The sequence below is a fragment of the Cebus imitator genome, unplaced genomic scaffold (assembly GCF_001604975.1).
Source record: "Cebus imitator isolate Cc_AM_T3 unplaced genomic scaffold, Cebus_imitator-1.0 Scaffold175, whole genome shotgun sequence".
Classification (NCBI taxonomy): Eukaryota; Metazoa; Chordata; class Mammalia; order Primates; family Cebidae; genus Cebus; species Cebus imitator.
Window position 1 is genome coordinate 3,244,396 of NW_016107490.1, and position 14,227 is coordinate 3,258,622.

Here is a 14,227-nt window from a genome sequence, read left to right on the forward strand (position 1 = left end):
AATGACTCCAGTAGCAATAATATGGTTCGTGCTCAAATTAATTAGGTCATGTTGTAAAAACTACGTGGCAAATTACAAAGTTAAATTTACTGATATTGGCCAGTGCTCTATACCCTGGTCGTAAAGGGGAGAAGCTGTTTAAGGATGCTCGTTTACCTGGGTAGGAGAAAAATACCAAAGAGGAAGGGAGACAATGGTCAATTTCCTATTTATATTACAAATAAAAATAGTAGTCATTATCCATTCAATTATATAGTCTGAACATATTTTATGAACTTTATTAATGGCATCCAAATTGACACATAATATCAAAACCTGCTTGATTTGAAATAATGTCAAAAGTGGGCTCTAAGTTAGAACCTTTTTTTTAATCCTTGAAATAACAACACTGCTGACATAGCCATGACCCAAATGAAATCTGAACAAGCAGAAAGGTACTAAAGATCTTTGGTGATTAAATCTCATGCTAAAAAAGTGGCAAGGTGCCAGGCTGGGTCCAGCTTGATGCTAAGTGCTTTATATTGCACAAAGCTGGTACTACTGTATGTAAAAACAGACTTTGGGCTTGGGGTAAATTTTGTCAAATGATTTCTTTGTGCAATAAAGGGTGTGAACGGACGAACCAAAGTAGATTAAATTAACATCCAGTGACGCAATCTCAGTGCATCTCCCTAGCTGTGCTTTCTACTTCAGTTAAATTTAATATTTCCCCCCAAAGGAAAGCCAAACTTTCTTCCTTTCTTACTGACCAGCATGCAAAGCTACCATTCACCTATTCTCCTTTATTAAACACTTTCATTGAGAAATCACAAAAATCTAAAAAACGTTTCCCTAGCATTTGCATGTTTGTTAGGTGCCCCAGTTTAGAACTCCCACATTAGCCAAACTACATGGAGGCTGCAGTGTGAAATTAATGATTTTCCAGGACTCTAAAAGGTGCCATTAATATGCATCCAACTCGCCTCTTTCCTGAGCTGAAGGTTGCCTGTCCTGACCCTGTCTGCACGTTTCTACACCCAGTTGCATTTTCCAGCCCATATGCAACTCCACAATTAAATGCCACATTCACTAAGAGAAAGGTGTGCATAACATATTTCAGATCCTTGATAGTTAAAGGCACAACTTGCAACACAACAAGGAATGGGGTGATTTAAGAAATTACAGCACTGGCATTTTTTTTTTAAGCTTTTACAGAATAAACATAGAGAATGGGAGGGAAACTTTGTCCCCCTCTGCTCCTGTTCTTGAAGTGAATACATATTTGTGTTTGCAATAAAAGGCCATTTTTACATTAACTGTCTGTAACAGCAGGAGACAGAAAAACTAACACAATCTCCACATCATACACAGGATGATCTTCATATCACGTGGACCTATTCTCAAAACTATTATTTATAAAAGATGACTAGGAAAATGCACAATGCATCTTTTCTGTGTCACCACAAGGGCAACGTCTAAAGAAGTTTGGGATCTTTGGGATCTTGTACATTTTAGATTTTTGTTTTTTCCTTTTGGCTTTCCTTAGTAAATTTAGCAGCCATGCGGGCCACTGTGTTTAATTAAGCTTTCAAAAGTCCTGACAATGCCAACAATTGTAGGACACTTCTGCGGCTCAATCATGCAATCACTGTGACAGTTCTATTTACAATTTGTCTTAGAAAGAGTTTCTCTGACATTGTACTTTGACAAAACATCCAAGCTGCCAGTTCACAACCTTTCTCTGTCTTATTTACAAATACAGCTTGTATATAGGACTCCCAGTTTCATGAACATGGATCTTTGGAGAGTGGCCTCGCACACATAGGCTCCCTATGAAAATCCTAGGTCTTTATTAGGAAACAATATTCTCTACTCGCTGGATTCTGAAGATAAATAAAATGTTCACCAGTATATTGTTTTTTGGTAGTGGTGGTTCTTTTTTTGTTTTGTTTTAACTGCCATGCTGAAAATTCACTTCAGAGGTCAGTCATTTTTATTCAGAATTGCATAAATAAAGAGAAAAGAAAAATAAGTAGTCATAATAGCATACTATAATTTATAGTCTCATTTATAATTACACCATAAGGTACACAAGTACATCCTCCACTTCAGTCTGAGCTAGGAGAGAATCAGAATGGATACAAAAAAAAGGTGAGTTGATTTTCTAAATTCTGAAAAGCATATTATATTTGATTTACTTTTAAGTAGCATACTAATATATTTCCATTTGGAACTGGTAAATCCCCCTTCTTTAGAGTATCTGTCTGATATATCATTATCTAAATATCAGCTACACTGTCTAGGCAAATAATTTTAAATACCCTGATATAAATGTCTATTTTCATGATTCTAAAGAGAAAAATGTTATATATCAACAGCAGCAGACTTTACTACATTTTATAGGACTTGTCATATTTTTTTCTCTATTCTCTCAAAAAGCTAACTTTATGACAGCCCAAACCTAATTTAAAGATTCCTATGTGCAATAAGCCAAAACCTCAAATCTGACATGATGGGATAATGTTTGGGTCTTTTCTATAATGGAACAGTACTTTCACATTCAGTAATCTTCGATGAATATTTCCCCCATCATAAAATATCAGACTAAAACAAAACAAAACAAAACCCCTACTGAAAGCTCTGACTGCAAGTCAAAGGCTGCTGATATCTGAGGGTGGATATTTGACACACATATTGATGAACTGGGCCCATACAACATAAGCTGTTAATTCCCAGCTAAATTAATACTATTTCAATGATCTCAATGGATCACAATCACACAATATTTTTAATATTTAAATAAAATGAAAAAAGCAACCTGATCAACATCTATGTGTACAGCTCATATGTGTATGTGGATGAGGCAGGGGAGCACGTGCCCGTCTGTTCACCAGGTAAAAAGAATCCTCTCTAAAAAATACTCGGCTTGGGCCAGGCACTGTGGCTCACCCCTGTAATCCCAGCACTTTGGGAGGCCGAGGCAGGTGGATCACCTGGGGTCAGGAGTTCGAGACCAGCCTGGCCAACATGGTGAAACCCTGTCTCTACTAAAAATACAAAAAACTAGCTGGGTATGGTGGTGCATGCCTGTAATCCCAGCTACTTGGGAGGCTGAGGCAGGAGAATCGCTTTAACACGGAAGGCAGAGGTTGCATGAGCCAAGATTGCACCACTGCACTCCAGCCTGGGCAACAAGAGCAAAATTCCGTCTCAAAACAAAACAAAACAAAAAAACCACTCAGCTTAGAGAGGCCTGAGTACAGTTAAAATGCATACCATTTTACTCAAGATTTAAAGAACTCTGCCTTATTCTCCTATCTGAAAGCCTGAATTCTAAGCTTTATTTATCTTAGGAAGAAGATCTGTCACTGTTTTATTCTTGCTTCCTGTCTATAAAATGGTACAGGCTCACAGTGAACTCAAATCCAACTTACATCACTTTAATAAAGCCTTTCCTACCCAGCATGCTTAAATGACTACCTTTTATGTGGTTGCCAAACATATTCTTCTAGAGATTCATCAATATATCTCTTTCCTTAATACAAAGCATTGCTTCTCCTTTCTTTTTGTGACACAATTCAAATATCTACTGAATGATTACTGTTATTGTTTCCTTCCTCATCATAAAAAGAAAAGCAGACTTGGAATTGTGGAGACGTGCTTTAGAGAAATGGGCTGGGGGTACACACACAGCCGTCTTCCAGAACTTCACTTCAGGGGCACCTGAGGGCCAGAGCATCGGAATTTATGTGCAATGGTAGAATGTTAATTTCACCATAGGAAACTCTTAATTCATTACTGTGAATTATGAGAAGTCGTGATTCTAGTTGCTGACATCTCACTTTGAGATGTGACCACACTATTTATGTTCAGCCAATTCCAGGGTGGGAACAGGTGATTAAACACAGTGAAAGAAATCAAGACTTCGTAATTATTCATGCATGAAAGGTTTACCTCACCTAGGTCGCAACACTTGTTGTGCACCCATTGAATAATCTTAGATATCTTAGAGAGCTTTCCATCCCAGTTAAATGATTGGTTATTAGCTCTATAAAACATATTTTAAATATGCTTTTGGTTTTGGCTTCTCCAGGCTCTGCTATTGTACTCATTCTTTTAAAAAATAATAACAGAACCTTCAGACAACCAGGGAGTTCAAGCAAATATCTTTTATTTCCCTACATAGATTCACAACTATAGCAGTAAAAGCCTTAACTATACGTAAGGCCTTCTCCCCAGCTTTTAGATTCTTCCTCTAAATACAAAGGCACAGAGTTTTTGAGCTGGTTAATCTGAGACTGAATAACCTATTTGGGACCTCAGTAAGAAGTGTGGTTTTAATTCTTGCTTGACAGACACTGTGTTTTGTCTTTTAAACGAGCAGCTCGATATGTAAATACGATGTTACATCACGCAAGTGTTACTCCATATTTGGTGATTTAGCAAGGCTTTGGATCTCCGAAGACGACAAATCCCCTTCCGCCTGCTCTTGCTTCATTAATCATGCCTTACACTTCTGTTCATTTTCCTTCCAGTCACAAGACAACACATGGAATTGGTCATTCCTATAGCCTACTGGGGGGAAGGGGAGATAAAATCTTAACCTACATGTCACATAAGGTAAATGTGGTGGATTCAAGAAATACACTCTGCAAATGCAGCTTCCCTGGCAGCAGATTTCTCATTTCACTAAAGGGAAAGTATCTGAGTGCTATTACAGAAAGCATTTTAAAAAGAAAGAAAATGCCACATTTCGTTTCAATGATCAAATTCTAGATGGGGAGAGGAGAAATAATATGACATTTAATCCCCTCTGGACCACTGACCTATTATGGTTCAACTTTGTGGTCAAACTAGGTCCGAGAGATAAGTTCCAGTGAATCAATTGATGATATACACTACCTTTCCTAAAACTGAAGAAACCTCTTGCCTTTCGGGAGATGGGTGGGGGGTTGATGGAAGAAAGTGATCTACTAACAGGCATGGCACATCAGTCATCACAGAATCTGCATTGACTTTGTCTAACGTATTCAATCAAAAAATGTTTTGAGGGTCACTATAAAGCGTTCTGTTTATTACTTAGAGTAGGGAATTTAAGTCTCACTGCTAGCCTTTAATGCCTTTTCCCTTGAGCTGCCGAGAAAGCCACACACCTAGCTACCTCCCTGCTAAAATTAACCGAAGGAGGGAGGGCTGTTGAATACGTGTGTGTGTTTTTCCAAGAAAATTTTTACATTGTGTTATAGCAGAAACAGTGGAGTCTGGACTGGACATTTGTAAGGGTGACATGTGGCTGTGTAAACCACAAACAAAATCAAGATACATCTGTCAAAACCACATCAGAGACAAGAGAGAGCACAGAGAAGCATTTATCATTTAGCTGAGGAGGCAGGCTGCAGGGAGCAGCCGTTCCTGTCAAACCAACCTTTTGAAATTTCCAACATGCCCTTAAACTTTTCGAGTAAGCATGTCTGTGCGCTTCAGCAACTGCCCTCTCTACTCTGGCCTGGCCAGTCGAAAATGGCATCTTAAAGTCAAGGTCATGGTGTCATCCCACCACAGGGCTGTGTTTAATTACAGCCCCATCCGGGCTGACAGCCAATATGGATCCAAGGCTAGCCCTGAAGCTCAGTTAACTCTTTCCACCTCCTCCAACTACCCTGCCAGCCCACCCTACTTCAGGGATGCCTTGAGAACGAGCTGAACCCCTAAGGAGGCCTAACCAGATGTTCTGAGTCAAACAAGTCATTGGCTGAACTGTAAATGCCTATATGGCCAATTTGCCTGTGACACGTCACCAAGGCTGGAAATGGACAATGGAAGCTGGACTAGATGTAGTAAAGACCAATACTTCAAAATGAGAAGGTGGGGACAGGGAAGAAAAGAAATCCAAAATCAACGGACCCAGAGAGAGAGTGTCGGGTGTGTACCTATTCTGCCTACATCTGATTTGGTGAGGTGGAAAATATTTATTTTTCCATGTTCTGGACTTAAGCAATAGAAATGATTGTTTTAACATTACAGGGCTGTCATGGACAGTCACATGGAGAAACAGAGAAAGCACTTCACCACTCCTTACTGCTTGGCTACAGCATCTCTGAAAATGAAAAGAAAACATGCAAACAGGTTTTCTCCTTGCTTCTCATTTACCTGCTATGTGTTCCTGTTTGGGGCAAATTCCTCTAGATGACGTTGATAAACAATCGTCATCCTCTGGCGTGACCTGGATGCCAACCTCCACGGGATTGGTTGCTTTTTTCATCTCGATTGGTGAAGGGGAAGGTGGCTTATCCACAGCTTTTTCTAAGCAGAGGCTGCCATTGCATTGTTTCCGTTTGTGCTCGATAAAAATAAGAATGTCCCCCAATGGGAAGTTCATCTGGCACTGCCCACAGGTGAGGAGGTCATGATCCCCTTCTGGAGCTCCCAACGGGCCGTGGTCTGGTTCATCATCTGTAAGAATGGCTTCAAGAGGTTCGGCTGTGGTTGGAGAAACAAAAGCACAATTATTAGACAGCCAGAGAGGAGAGAAAAGGGGGAAAGCACATCTCAGCCCCATGCCATCCCACCACATCATGTAAAGTGTTTCTAGGTTTCTCTATGTAATACCCAGAAAATGTGAGCATACAAAATGGAAAAGGATGTGAAGGTTATCAACAAGAGAGCAGATTTATCAATGAGGCAAATCGTCATGTATGTAAAGAAAACAGTCTTACTTCATAACTCCAGAGAACACACACACACATTTACACATGCACACACACACAGCAACAAATGTGTCTGGTTTGTAAGTTTAGAAAGAATGCTACTTAAATAGTTAACACAGGGAACATAAAGAAAGCTTAAATAATAACTACAAGAAAAACTGGTTAAAAAAAAAAAACATGGATAGAAACCAAATTTTTTTCTTTTTTCCTGTACACTAAGTTGTCCATTGTGCCAAAGAATGAAAGAAGAGGTGAATAAACACACACACCCTTTGTGTGTGAATGTATATACTCCTAAGTATACAGACATGCTTCATAAATTAGAAAGCTACTATGTCACACGAAAAATGTGCCACATTTACACTGCCGTAATACAAAAATGACTGCATGTACCTAGGAAAAAGATCTAAATAATAATCATGTCGCAGCATAATTCACACTGCCAAAAACCTTTCTGCTCTCACTCTCAGCAGTGCCACAAAATCAAAGAAATACCAAATTCACTGGCAATACTTCTCAGACACATTAGCTAAATGGGATACTTTTGAGTACTTAAGAAAATAAGCCAATTAGTCATTTTTTTTTATTCTGAGAAAAGGAATGCCTAAAATATTCTAAACATGTTTGCATTTGGTGCCATCCACGACTGAAAATCAGAATGGTCAAGCAAACATCACATTTTAGAGCAAGGCTGAGAAGTCCTTTCTTTAGACTTGAAATACTTCACCTAATGTTTTCAAAGTTGACTAATTTTCTGAATGAGCTCCAAAATGCTTCATTATGAGACTATTTCTGCACACATAATCACCAGCGGATGGTATAACAAGGTAGACATGTCTTTCTTTCCTGTTTGCTTTTTTTTAACTTTGAACCAAAATACTCCAGCATCTACTTTACCAGCTTCTATCATTTTTTAACCTTCCGAAGGGGAAAAGAGAGTTGGTAAGTCTCTGCTTGTGAAACCTTATGCTTGCTCTATCAAAAAAAAAACAAAAAATCACAAAATACAAAACACATCCAGGATGCTGCCAGTTAATAAAACGGAAGCAGAAAATGTACAAGTCTTAAACAGTTAATCAGTCTGACCTTCTTTAGCAAGCTGCCAATTTCACATTTAATGAACTTAAAGCCACAGAGAATCAAAAAATAGATTTTAATTTGAGTGTAGAATATTGGAACAGATTTTGATAAAGTGCAAAAATCCAGTGAACTCAGGTTAAATTTATTTCAACCCTACCCAGGCTGAATATTGAGGGGGAAGATCTGGAGTAACTCCCAGATGTGCTAGGTGAAATAATATTGAGAGAGCCCTGCCTAGCTGCACCTGTGCTCAAGTAGGACATCTCATAATTTCTAGCCTCTGGTACTCCTCCTAATTTAACATAAGGTCACCATAGGAATATGAAGGTTATATTCCTACTAATAAAGACAGTAAAGTAAGCACTTATGTTTCTTTGCCCAACATACTGGCCAAAAGATAAATACAGAAAACATATGCATACTTTTCAAATAAAAGAAGACAAACGGAAATGCTTCTGCATTGTGCCTTTATGTCATTTTTCTCTTACATTTGCTTTCATTTTGGCCAAGTGAGGAATAGGGAACTCATTCTCCAAATATTCCTGTTGTCTGAATTAAGGATTTTAAGTACACATCTATAAATGTGGCTTTTTTGTTTAGCATTAGCTATAAGTTCTGAGGTTTACAGACTGAAGGGAGACTCAAGAAAATATTTTATTTTATCAAAGTTAGTAGCACATGGAACCTTTGCAAAAAAAATTTTTTTTAATTCCACCGTTAAGATTCATTTTTTTAAATTCCCAAGGCCTGTCACATTTCTAAAAGTGGGAATATTATTTAGGTGCAAAAGGAAATATTCTCCTAAGTATCAAATAGTTAAAGGTAATGTGGTTCAAAACAGACTTGGTTAAAGTCTTCTAAATGTAGTGACTGAACTGATTTACAATCAAAACCGGGAAATGAAGTGGTAATTCAGAGGTTGCTGATTACACCTCCACATTTCACCTAATTAATTTTATAGGAGGCAAAGTTCTTGAAAATAACAAGATGATCAAATGTACAGATATAAAACCTGTAACCTCAACATTTTCTATGCTCTTAACGTAAATTATTGCTAATTAACAAGAATTATATCCTAATGTATGAAATACATTTAACATCGGTCTCCTTGCAAAACATTTGGCTAGTCATGTTCAGAGAAATATCAAAATGTGTTTTTATTATTGCTGCTATATTCTTAAAAATCAGACAAAATGGGACACAAAGAAAATATGAAAATACAATTCTCATGGTGTAATCTACTGATTTGCATTGACATCTTTTCTCAGTGGCAATCAACATTTCCTTTCTGGGCATCTGATAATTTCTCCGCATTTTAATGCAAATTCCCTTTCCCTAAAAACCTTCCTAACCTCAGCCATTTACCCCCTCCCTCAATTCAACTCCATCCTCCTTCGCCCCAACAATACCAACGTTTCTAAGCTCCGGCCTAAACTCCGGCTACAAAGCAGGGAGTCCTCGATTGAAGTGGAAGGGAGTGGGCAAATAATCATAATAATTAGCCGCGAATTCTCTCTACGAGGGGAGGAAGAAATAGAAAATAAAATGCTTCTACGTTCAAACAGCAAGACAGCCTGGAATGTCTAAATGTCTCAGTGGCAGACTGAGATCTCTTTCCTCTCTGTGTAGTTGCGAAAGAATAAATTTAAGGAAAAAAATAATCCTTATAAGAAAAGTCGGTAAGGAGCGAGGGAAACGAGAGCTGCTGGGGAGCGGAGGGGGAGGGGAAAAGGGAGATGTGTCTTCAAGTTTGCTTTCCAAGTCCTTCCCCTTGATTGTTTTAGCCGGGTAAAAAAGCAAACGGAGGCTGAAATTCAGAGAGAAAAAGCAAAGAAACAAAAGCAAAGCCGGGGGCTACGAGCCTGGGGCAGGGGGCCTGGCAGGGGTGGACCGTGCAGAAAGTGAAGTTGGGCGCCGGGACTCAGGCACAAAGCGAGCAGCGTGCAGGCTGCAGTCTCCCGCCGCGCTTGCTGCGAACACGTGCAGCAGCGGCCGCGGGGCCTTGGGGCCCGGGGGCCAGAGGCGGAGGGCAGCCAGGGGCCCTGACTGCTGCCTCCGTGCCCGTCCAGCTCCGCCGCGGGGTGACGGTTCCCTGGGCCCGCCAGTTGGTGAAAAAGGACGTGAGGTTTGGAAAACCAGGCTGGTTAACCTGGTGCAGTCTCAGTATCTCCACGCACACCCCAAGCGCGGGTCCTGAAATTTATTCGGTGTCCACAAGCTTACACTTTTTACTTTGGGGTATCTCTGCAAATGCGTTTCTCCCGCAATTCTGGGCACTGGGTGTGCGCCCGGCGGCGGCTGCAGTTATTCAATATTAATGACGCTGTTTGCCCGCATCATTATGATGATAACTATTACTATTGTTGTGATTCCGAGCTCCGAGGCGAGAGCCACTGGAGGCGGGGAGGGGGGGTGTCGGGCTGCAGAGCCGCCGAGCAAGCCAGCCGAGGCCACCGAGGTCTGTGCTTTGCGTGGGGGTGAGGGGGTGGAAGAAGTGAGCCCAGAGACCAAGTGCAGACTTGCCAAATCCCCCACTTCGGCCATGCCCCGAAGCCCTAGAGCGCGAACTCCCCGTTCCTCCCTACCAAAAATGCCCGCCCCGAAAGAAAGCGAAAACTGCACCCGGCTCCCAGCCCGGCGCGCGCTGGTCTCAGCTCGCGCACGGGGGTGTCGGCCGCGCGCCCGGTCGCTTCTCCGCCGCCCCGGCCAGAAGCATTTTAAAAGTCAAAATGAAGAACAAAGACATACGGGGTGATGGGGGAGAGAAAGGGAATTCTGCCTAACCGTTCCTTCCCCCCACCCCCACCCTCAAGCTCGTTCCTCCCCGGACGAGAATCGCCTGGCAGGAGGTGGGGGAGGCTCTGGTACAGGTTCAAGTTCGCTGAGCTTTCTTGATCTTGTTCTGCCTCCTAGCGACAGAATGGCTCATTCAGCCGACATAGCAGAAGAGGGGGGGGGGTGGTCCTGAGGACGGGGATGGCTCTTGCCCCCTCTGAGCGCCCAGAAAATGAGGAGAGAACTAAGTGGCCCCCTCACCCCCTTCTAAACTGGCCCTTTAACCCATTGCCGGCACCAGGACAGGAGGAGGGGGGACTAACCCTCCCAGCCTTGAGTGTCCCAAGATGGACCCAAGAGGGAGAGGGGTACGAGGCAGCAGCCTAGACTGCGCGCCCCAGTCCGTCCTTTGAGCCCCCACTGCATCCTTCCGAAGAAAGGCCTGGCTTTCCCGAGTCCTGCGAACACTGCCCTTCCTTCCCGCCGATACCTGGCCGGGCTGTAACTTCACACCGCCGCACGCCGAGTCTGATCAGCATCCGGCGCGGCCGGGGGAGTGGGGGGCGGGGGAGAGAGGCGAGGGAGGGATGCGCGGGGGTGGGAAGAGGGAGGGCCCCGCAACGTGCCGGGGCGGGGGAGCTTCCGAAGTGTGTGACAAGTTCCAGGGCCCAGTGAAAAATTCAATTCCCTGGGCGCACCCACCACCACCACCCCTTTAAAAAACACAAAACCAAGTATAGCTGGTCCTTTAAAACTGCATCCAAAATTTAAGAATCATAAATTGGGTAGCGGGGAGGATGTGGGCCCTCTCACGCCTTTCTTTCCATTGCTGCCAAACTTTCCTAAGTGCCCACCGCCCGCCTTTCCAGGAGCAGTCAGCCAGCGGGAGACAGCCAGCACCACCACCTCTTACATAAACTCCCAAGAACCAAAGACCCAGCCAGGCCCTGGGAAGAGGGCAAGACCCAAAGGGTGAAGTGCTCGGGGTCCCAGGATCCAGCACCCTCAAAATGCATACTCAAACACACTTCTCCCCTGCCCTCCCCCGGCACCCCCACCACCTGGCCTGGCCGTGCTCGGGCGCTGGGGGACTGGTGGCCAGATTGGGCGGGAGGTGAGGGGGAAGGGAAAGCACGTGGTGACCTCCCCGCTGTCCGGGGCTGTGGGCAAGAGATATCTGAGAGAGTACCCAGGGCAGAGGGGAGGGGAGCCGCAGAACGCGCTTTTACAGTTGCTTTGCAAAATAAAAATCCTTTGCAAAGCCGAGTTTCACGCAGCCGATTTCGCAGCCTGGAAGGTCGAGAAGAGGTCTGGGCATTGTGCTGAGGACTGACTGGGATCGTGGGCCAGGCTGGCGCGGAGTCACTGCGCGGCCTGCCGCCGTGCCTGGCGGGTGGGCGGCGGGCGCCGGGTGGGCGATCCGGGGCTGGGCTGGGACGCGGCGAGGTCGGGCAAGGCCCGGGCGAGGCCAGGCCGCCACCGCCGCCTGCTCTGGGGCTGCCGCGCCGCGCTCTGTCCTCTGTCTGTTTGTTGGCAGGAGGCTCCCGCACACGCGGTGCTTGTAAACATTCAGACACGAGATTTTTCCCAATCAAAATCCACTTCCACTTTTTTTGAAAATCTTCCAAAAAATAGTAAGAGGAGGGAGTTCCTCTCTCCCTCTCCGTGCCGCCGGCGCCCTAAGTTTGCAACTGAAGGGGTTTTGGGGAACGGGGTGATTGTAAATTTTTTTATACATTAGAGATTGTGAGATTTTTGCCGGGGGAGGGGTAGTGGGGGAGTCAAAGAGAAGACCGTCACAGAGAAGTGTTGGTAGAGCGTTTGGCCTCGGTTTGGGGGCAAGAAATTGTACATTCTCTTGCCTTGTTTTATTTATTTTATTTTTATGTGTGTATTTATTTATGTGCCAGTCTTCTCCTTGCAGCCTCTGAGGCTGGGTCGGGAGGGGCCGGCAGCGGCAACCCAGGCGGCAGCAGTCCGGGCTCCCTCCCTCCCTCTCCCGCGTGCCCCCGGCCGCCTCCTCCCCGGCCCCGGCTCCTGCCCTTCGGCGGCGGCGGCGGCGGCGGCGGCGCGGGAGGGCAAGCGCGAGGAGCCGGCACAAAAGGCAGCGGGACAAACACCCACCTCGGGCCGGAACAAAAGGCGGCAGTGCCGGCCGCGTCTCCCGTCCTTCCCAGTCCCACGGCTCTCCCCGCCGCCACGGCCCCTCTCCCGACTCGGCAGACTCGGGAGCGCCGGGGGCCCCTTTCCACAGTTCCACTTTCTCACTATTGTGGGGATGACTACTTTCCTTCTGCTGCACACTTGACCGTGAGCGCGCTGGTGTCCAAAGGCCAGTCTCACCTCTTTTCTCCCCGGGAATCGTTTTTCAGACTTGCACTCACTCCCTCCCTCCCCCCATTTTCTTACAGAGAGTGGGAAGCAACCTCCCTTTCCCCACCAGCTCCCACCCCCAGGTTTGCCATTGAGTAGTTCGCATCCTTAGCATTGTTCATTATTTTGCAAAACTGGAGGGGGAATCATTGCATTCCTTTTCCAAAAGAGAAATAAAGCGGCGGAAAGGAGGAAAGAGGAGGAGTCAAATTTTTGTAAAATTAAATAAAATTAAAAGGTGCGTGCTGTCTCAAAAGTGCATACATGGCAATGGTTCGAGATGGGATGAGGTTTATTTTCTCCCTTTAATCTCTTTTACCTAGACTCTTGGAGATTTTTCTCGTGAAAAATTTAAAAATGTATGCACACACCCCTCTCTCCCCCTCGCTTTTGCTTCTAGTCCTGCGCGCTCTCGTGATTATTAATAATTATTATTACTATTATTGGGTTACTTACGCGAGAATTCCCGTTTGCTTAAGTGCTGGGGTTTGCCTTGCTTGCGGCGAGACATGGTGGGCTGCGGGGCGGGCGGGCGGCGGCGGCGGCGGCGGCGGCGGCGGCGGGCGGACGACGGCTCGGTTCACATCGGGAGAGCCGGGTTAGAAAGAAGGAGACTCCAGAGAAAATATCTTCATCAGTGCCTTTTGACATCCAAAATAAATTAGAAATAATACAAAGATGGCGCAGGGAAGATGAATTGTGGGAGAGCCGTCATGGCTTTTTTTTTTTTTAAAAAAAAAAAAAAAAAAAAAAAAAAAAAAAAAAAGGAGAGAGAGAGAGAAGAGAGATAGAGGGAGAGAGAGGGAGAGAGAGATGAAAAAAATGGCAAAAGCCCCCCTGAGCTGCAAGTTCAAGTGCGGACGTGACGTCCCTGCGAACTTGAACGTCAGGAGTCTGGATGGACAGAGACACACAAAACATGGGCAGGGCGAGCAGGAGAGAAGGGGAGGAGGGAAGGGGAAGCTCACACCAATGGACACACATCAGGGGCTGGACATGAAAAAGAGACCAGGACAAGCCAATGGCCAGTGCGGGGCGGGGGAGGTGCGGGGCGGGGGGCTCCGCGGACGCCAGACGCGGCCCCCGGGGGAGGGGCAGGCGGAGGGGAGGGGGCGCTGGGGCCGCGAGCTCACCAGTGGCCGCAGCGAGCGCCGCCGCGGTGGCGTGGCCGGGAGAGAAGAAAGGGGTGGCAGGGGTGGGAGGAAAGGGTGGGGGGGAGCAAGACGTGCGCCCTGCTCCCCCCCACACACGCGGACCCTAAAATGAAAGATTATTCTAAAAAAAAAGAGAGAGAGAGAGAGTACACGAGGAGG

At 45.0% G+C, this 14,227-nt stretch overlaps 1 protein-coding gene across 8 annotated transcripts in view; it reads right to left on the reverse strand.

Moving 5' to 3' along the window:
• The window catches only part of BCL11A (BAF chromatin remodeling complex subunit BCL11A), a 99,898-nt gene extending 85,925 nt beyond the window's left edge, over positions 1 to 13,973 (reverse strand). Inside the window, exons 1-2 of one of the 8 annotated variants that reach the window (XM_017544976.2) lie at positions 13,371 to 13,973; positions 6,130 to 6,459 (exon numbers count right to left, since the gene is read on the reverse strand). In XM_017544976.2, coding sequence (XP_017400465.1) covers positions 6,130 to 6,459; positions 13,371 to 13,425 — 385 coding nt within the window. In that variant the 5' untranslated portion in view covers positions 13,426 to 13,973. Of the gene's footprint in view, positions 1 to 6,129; positions 6,460 to 11,031; positions 11,122 to 12,665; positions 12,924 to 13,370 lie in introns of those variants that run through there. The other 7 variants (XM_017544977.2, XM_017544973.2, XM_017544975.2 and 4 more) reach the window with 7 other exon arrangements.
• Between the last annotated feature and the right edge of the window lie 254 nt (positions 13,974 to 14,227).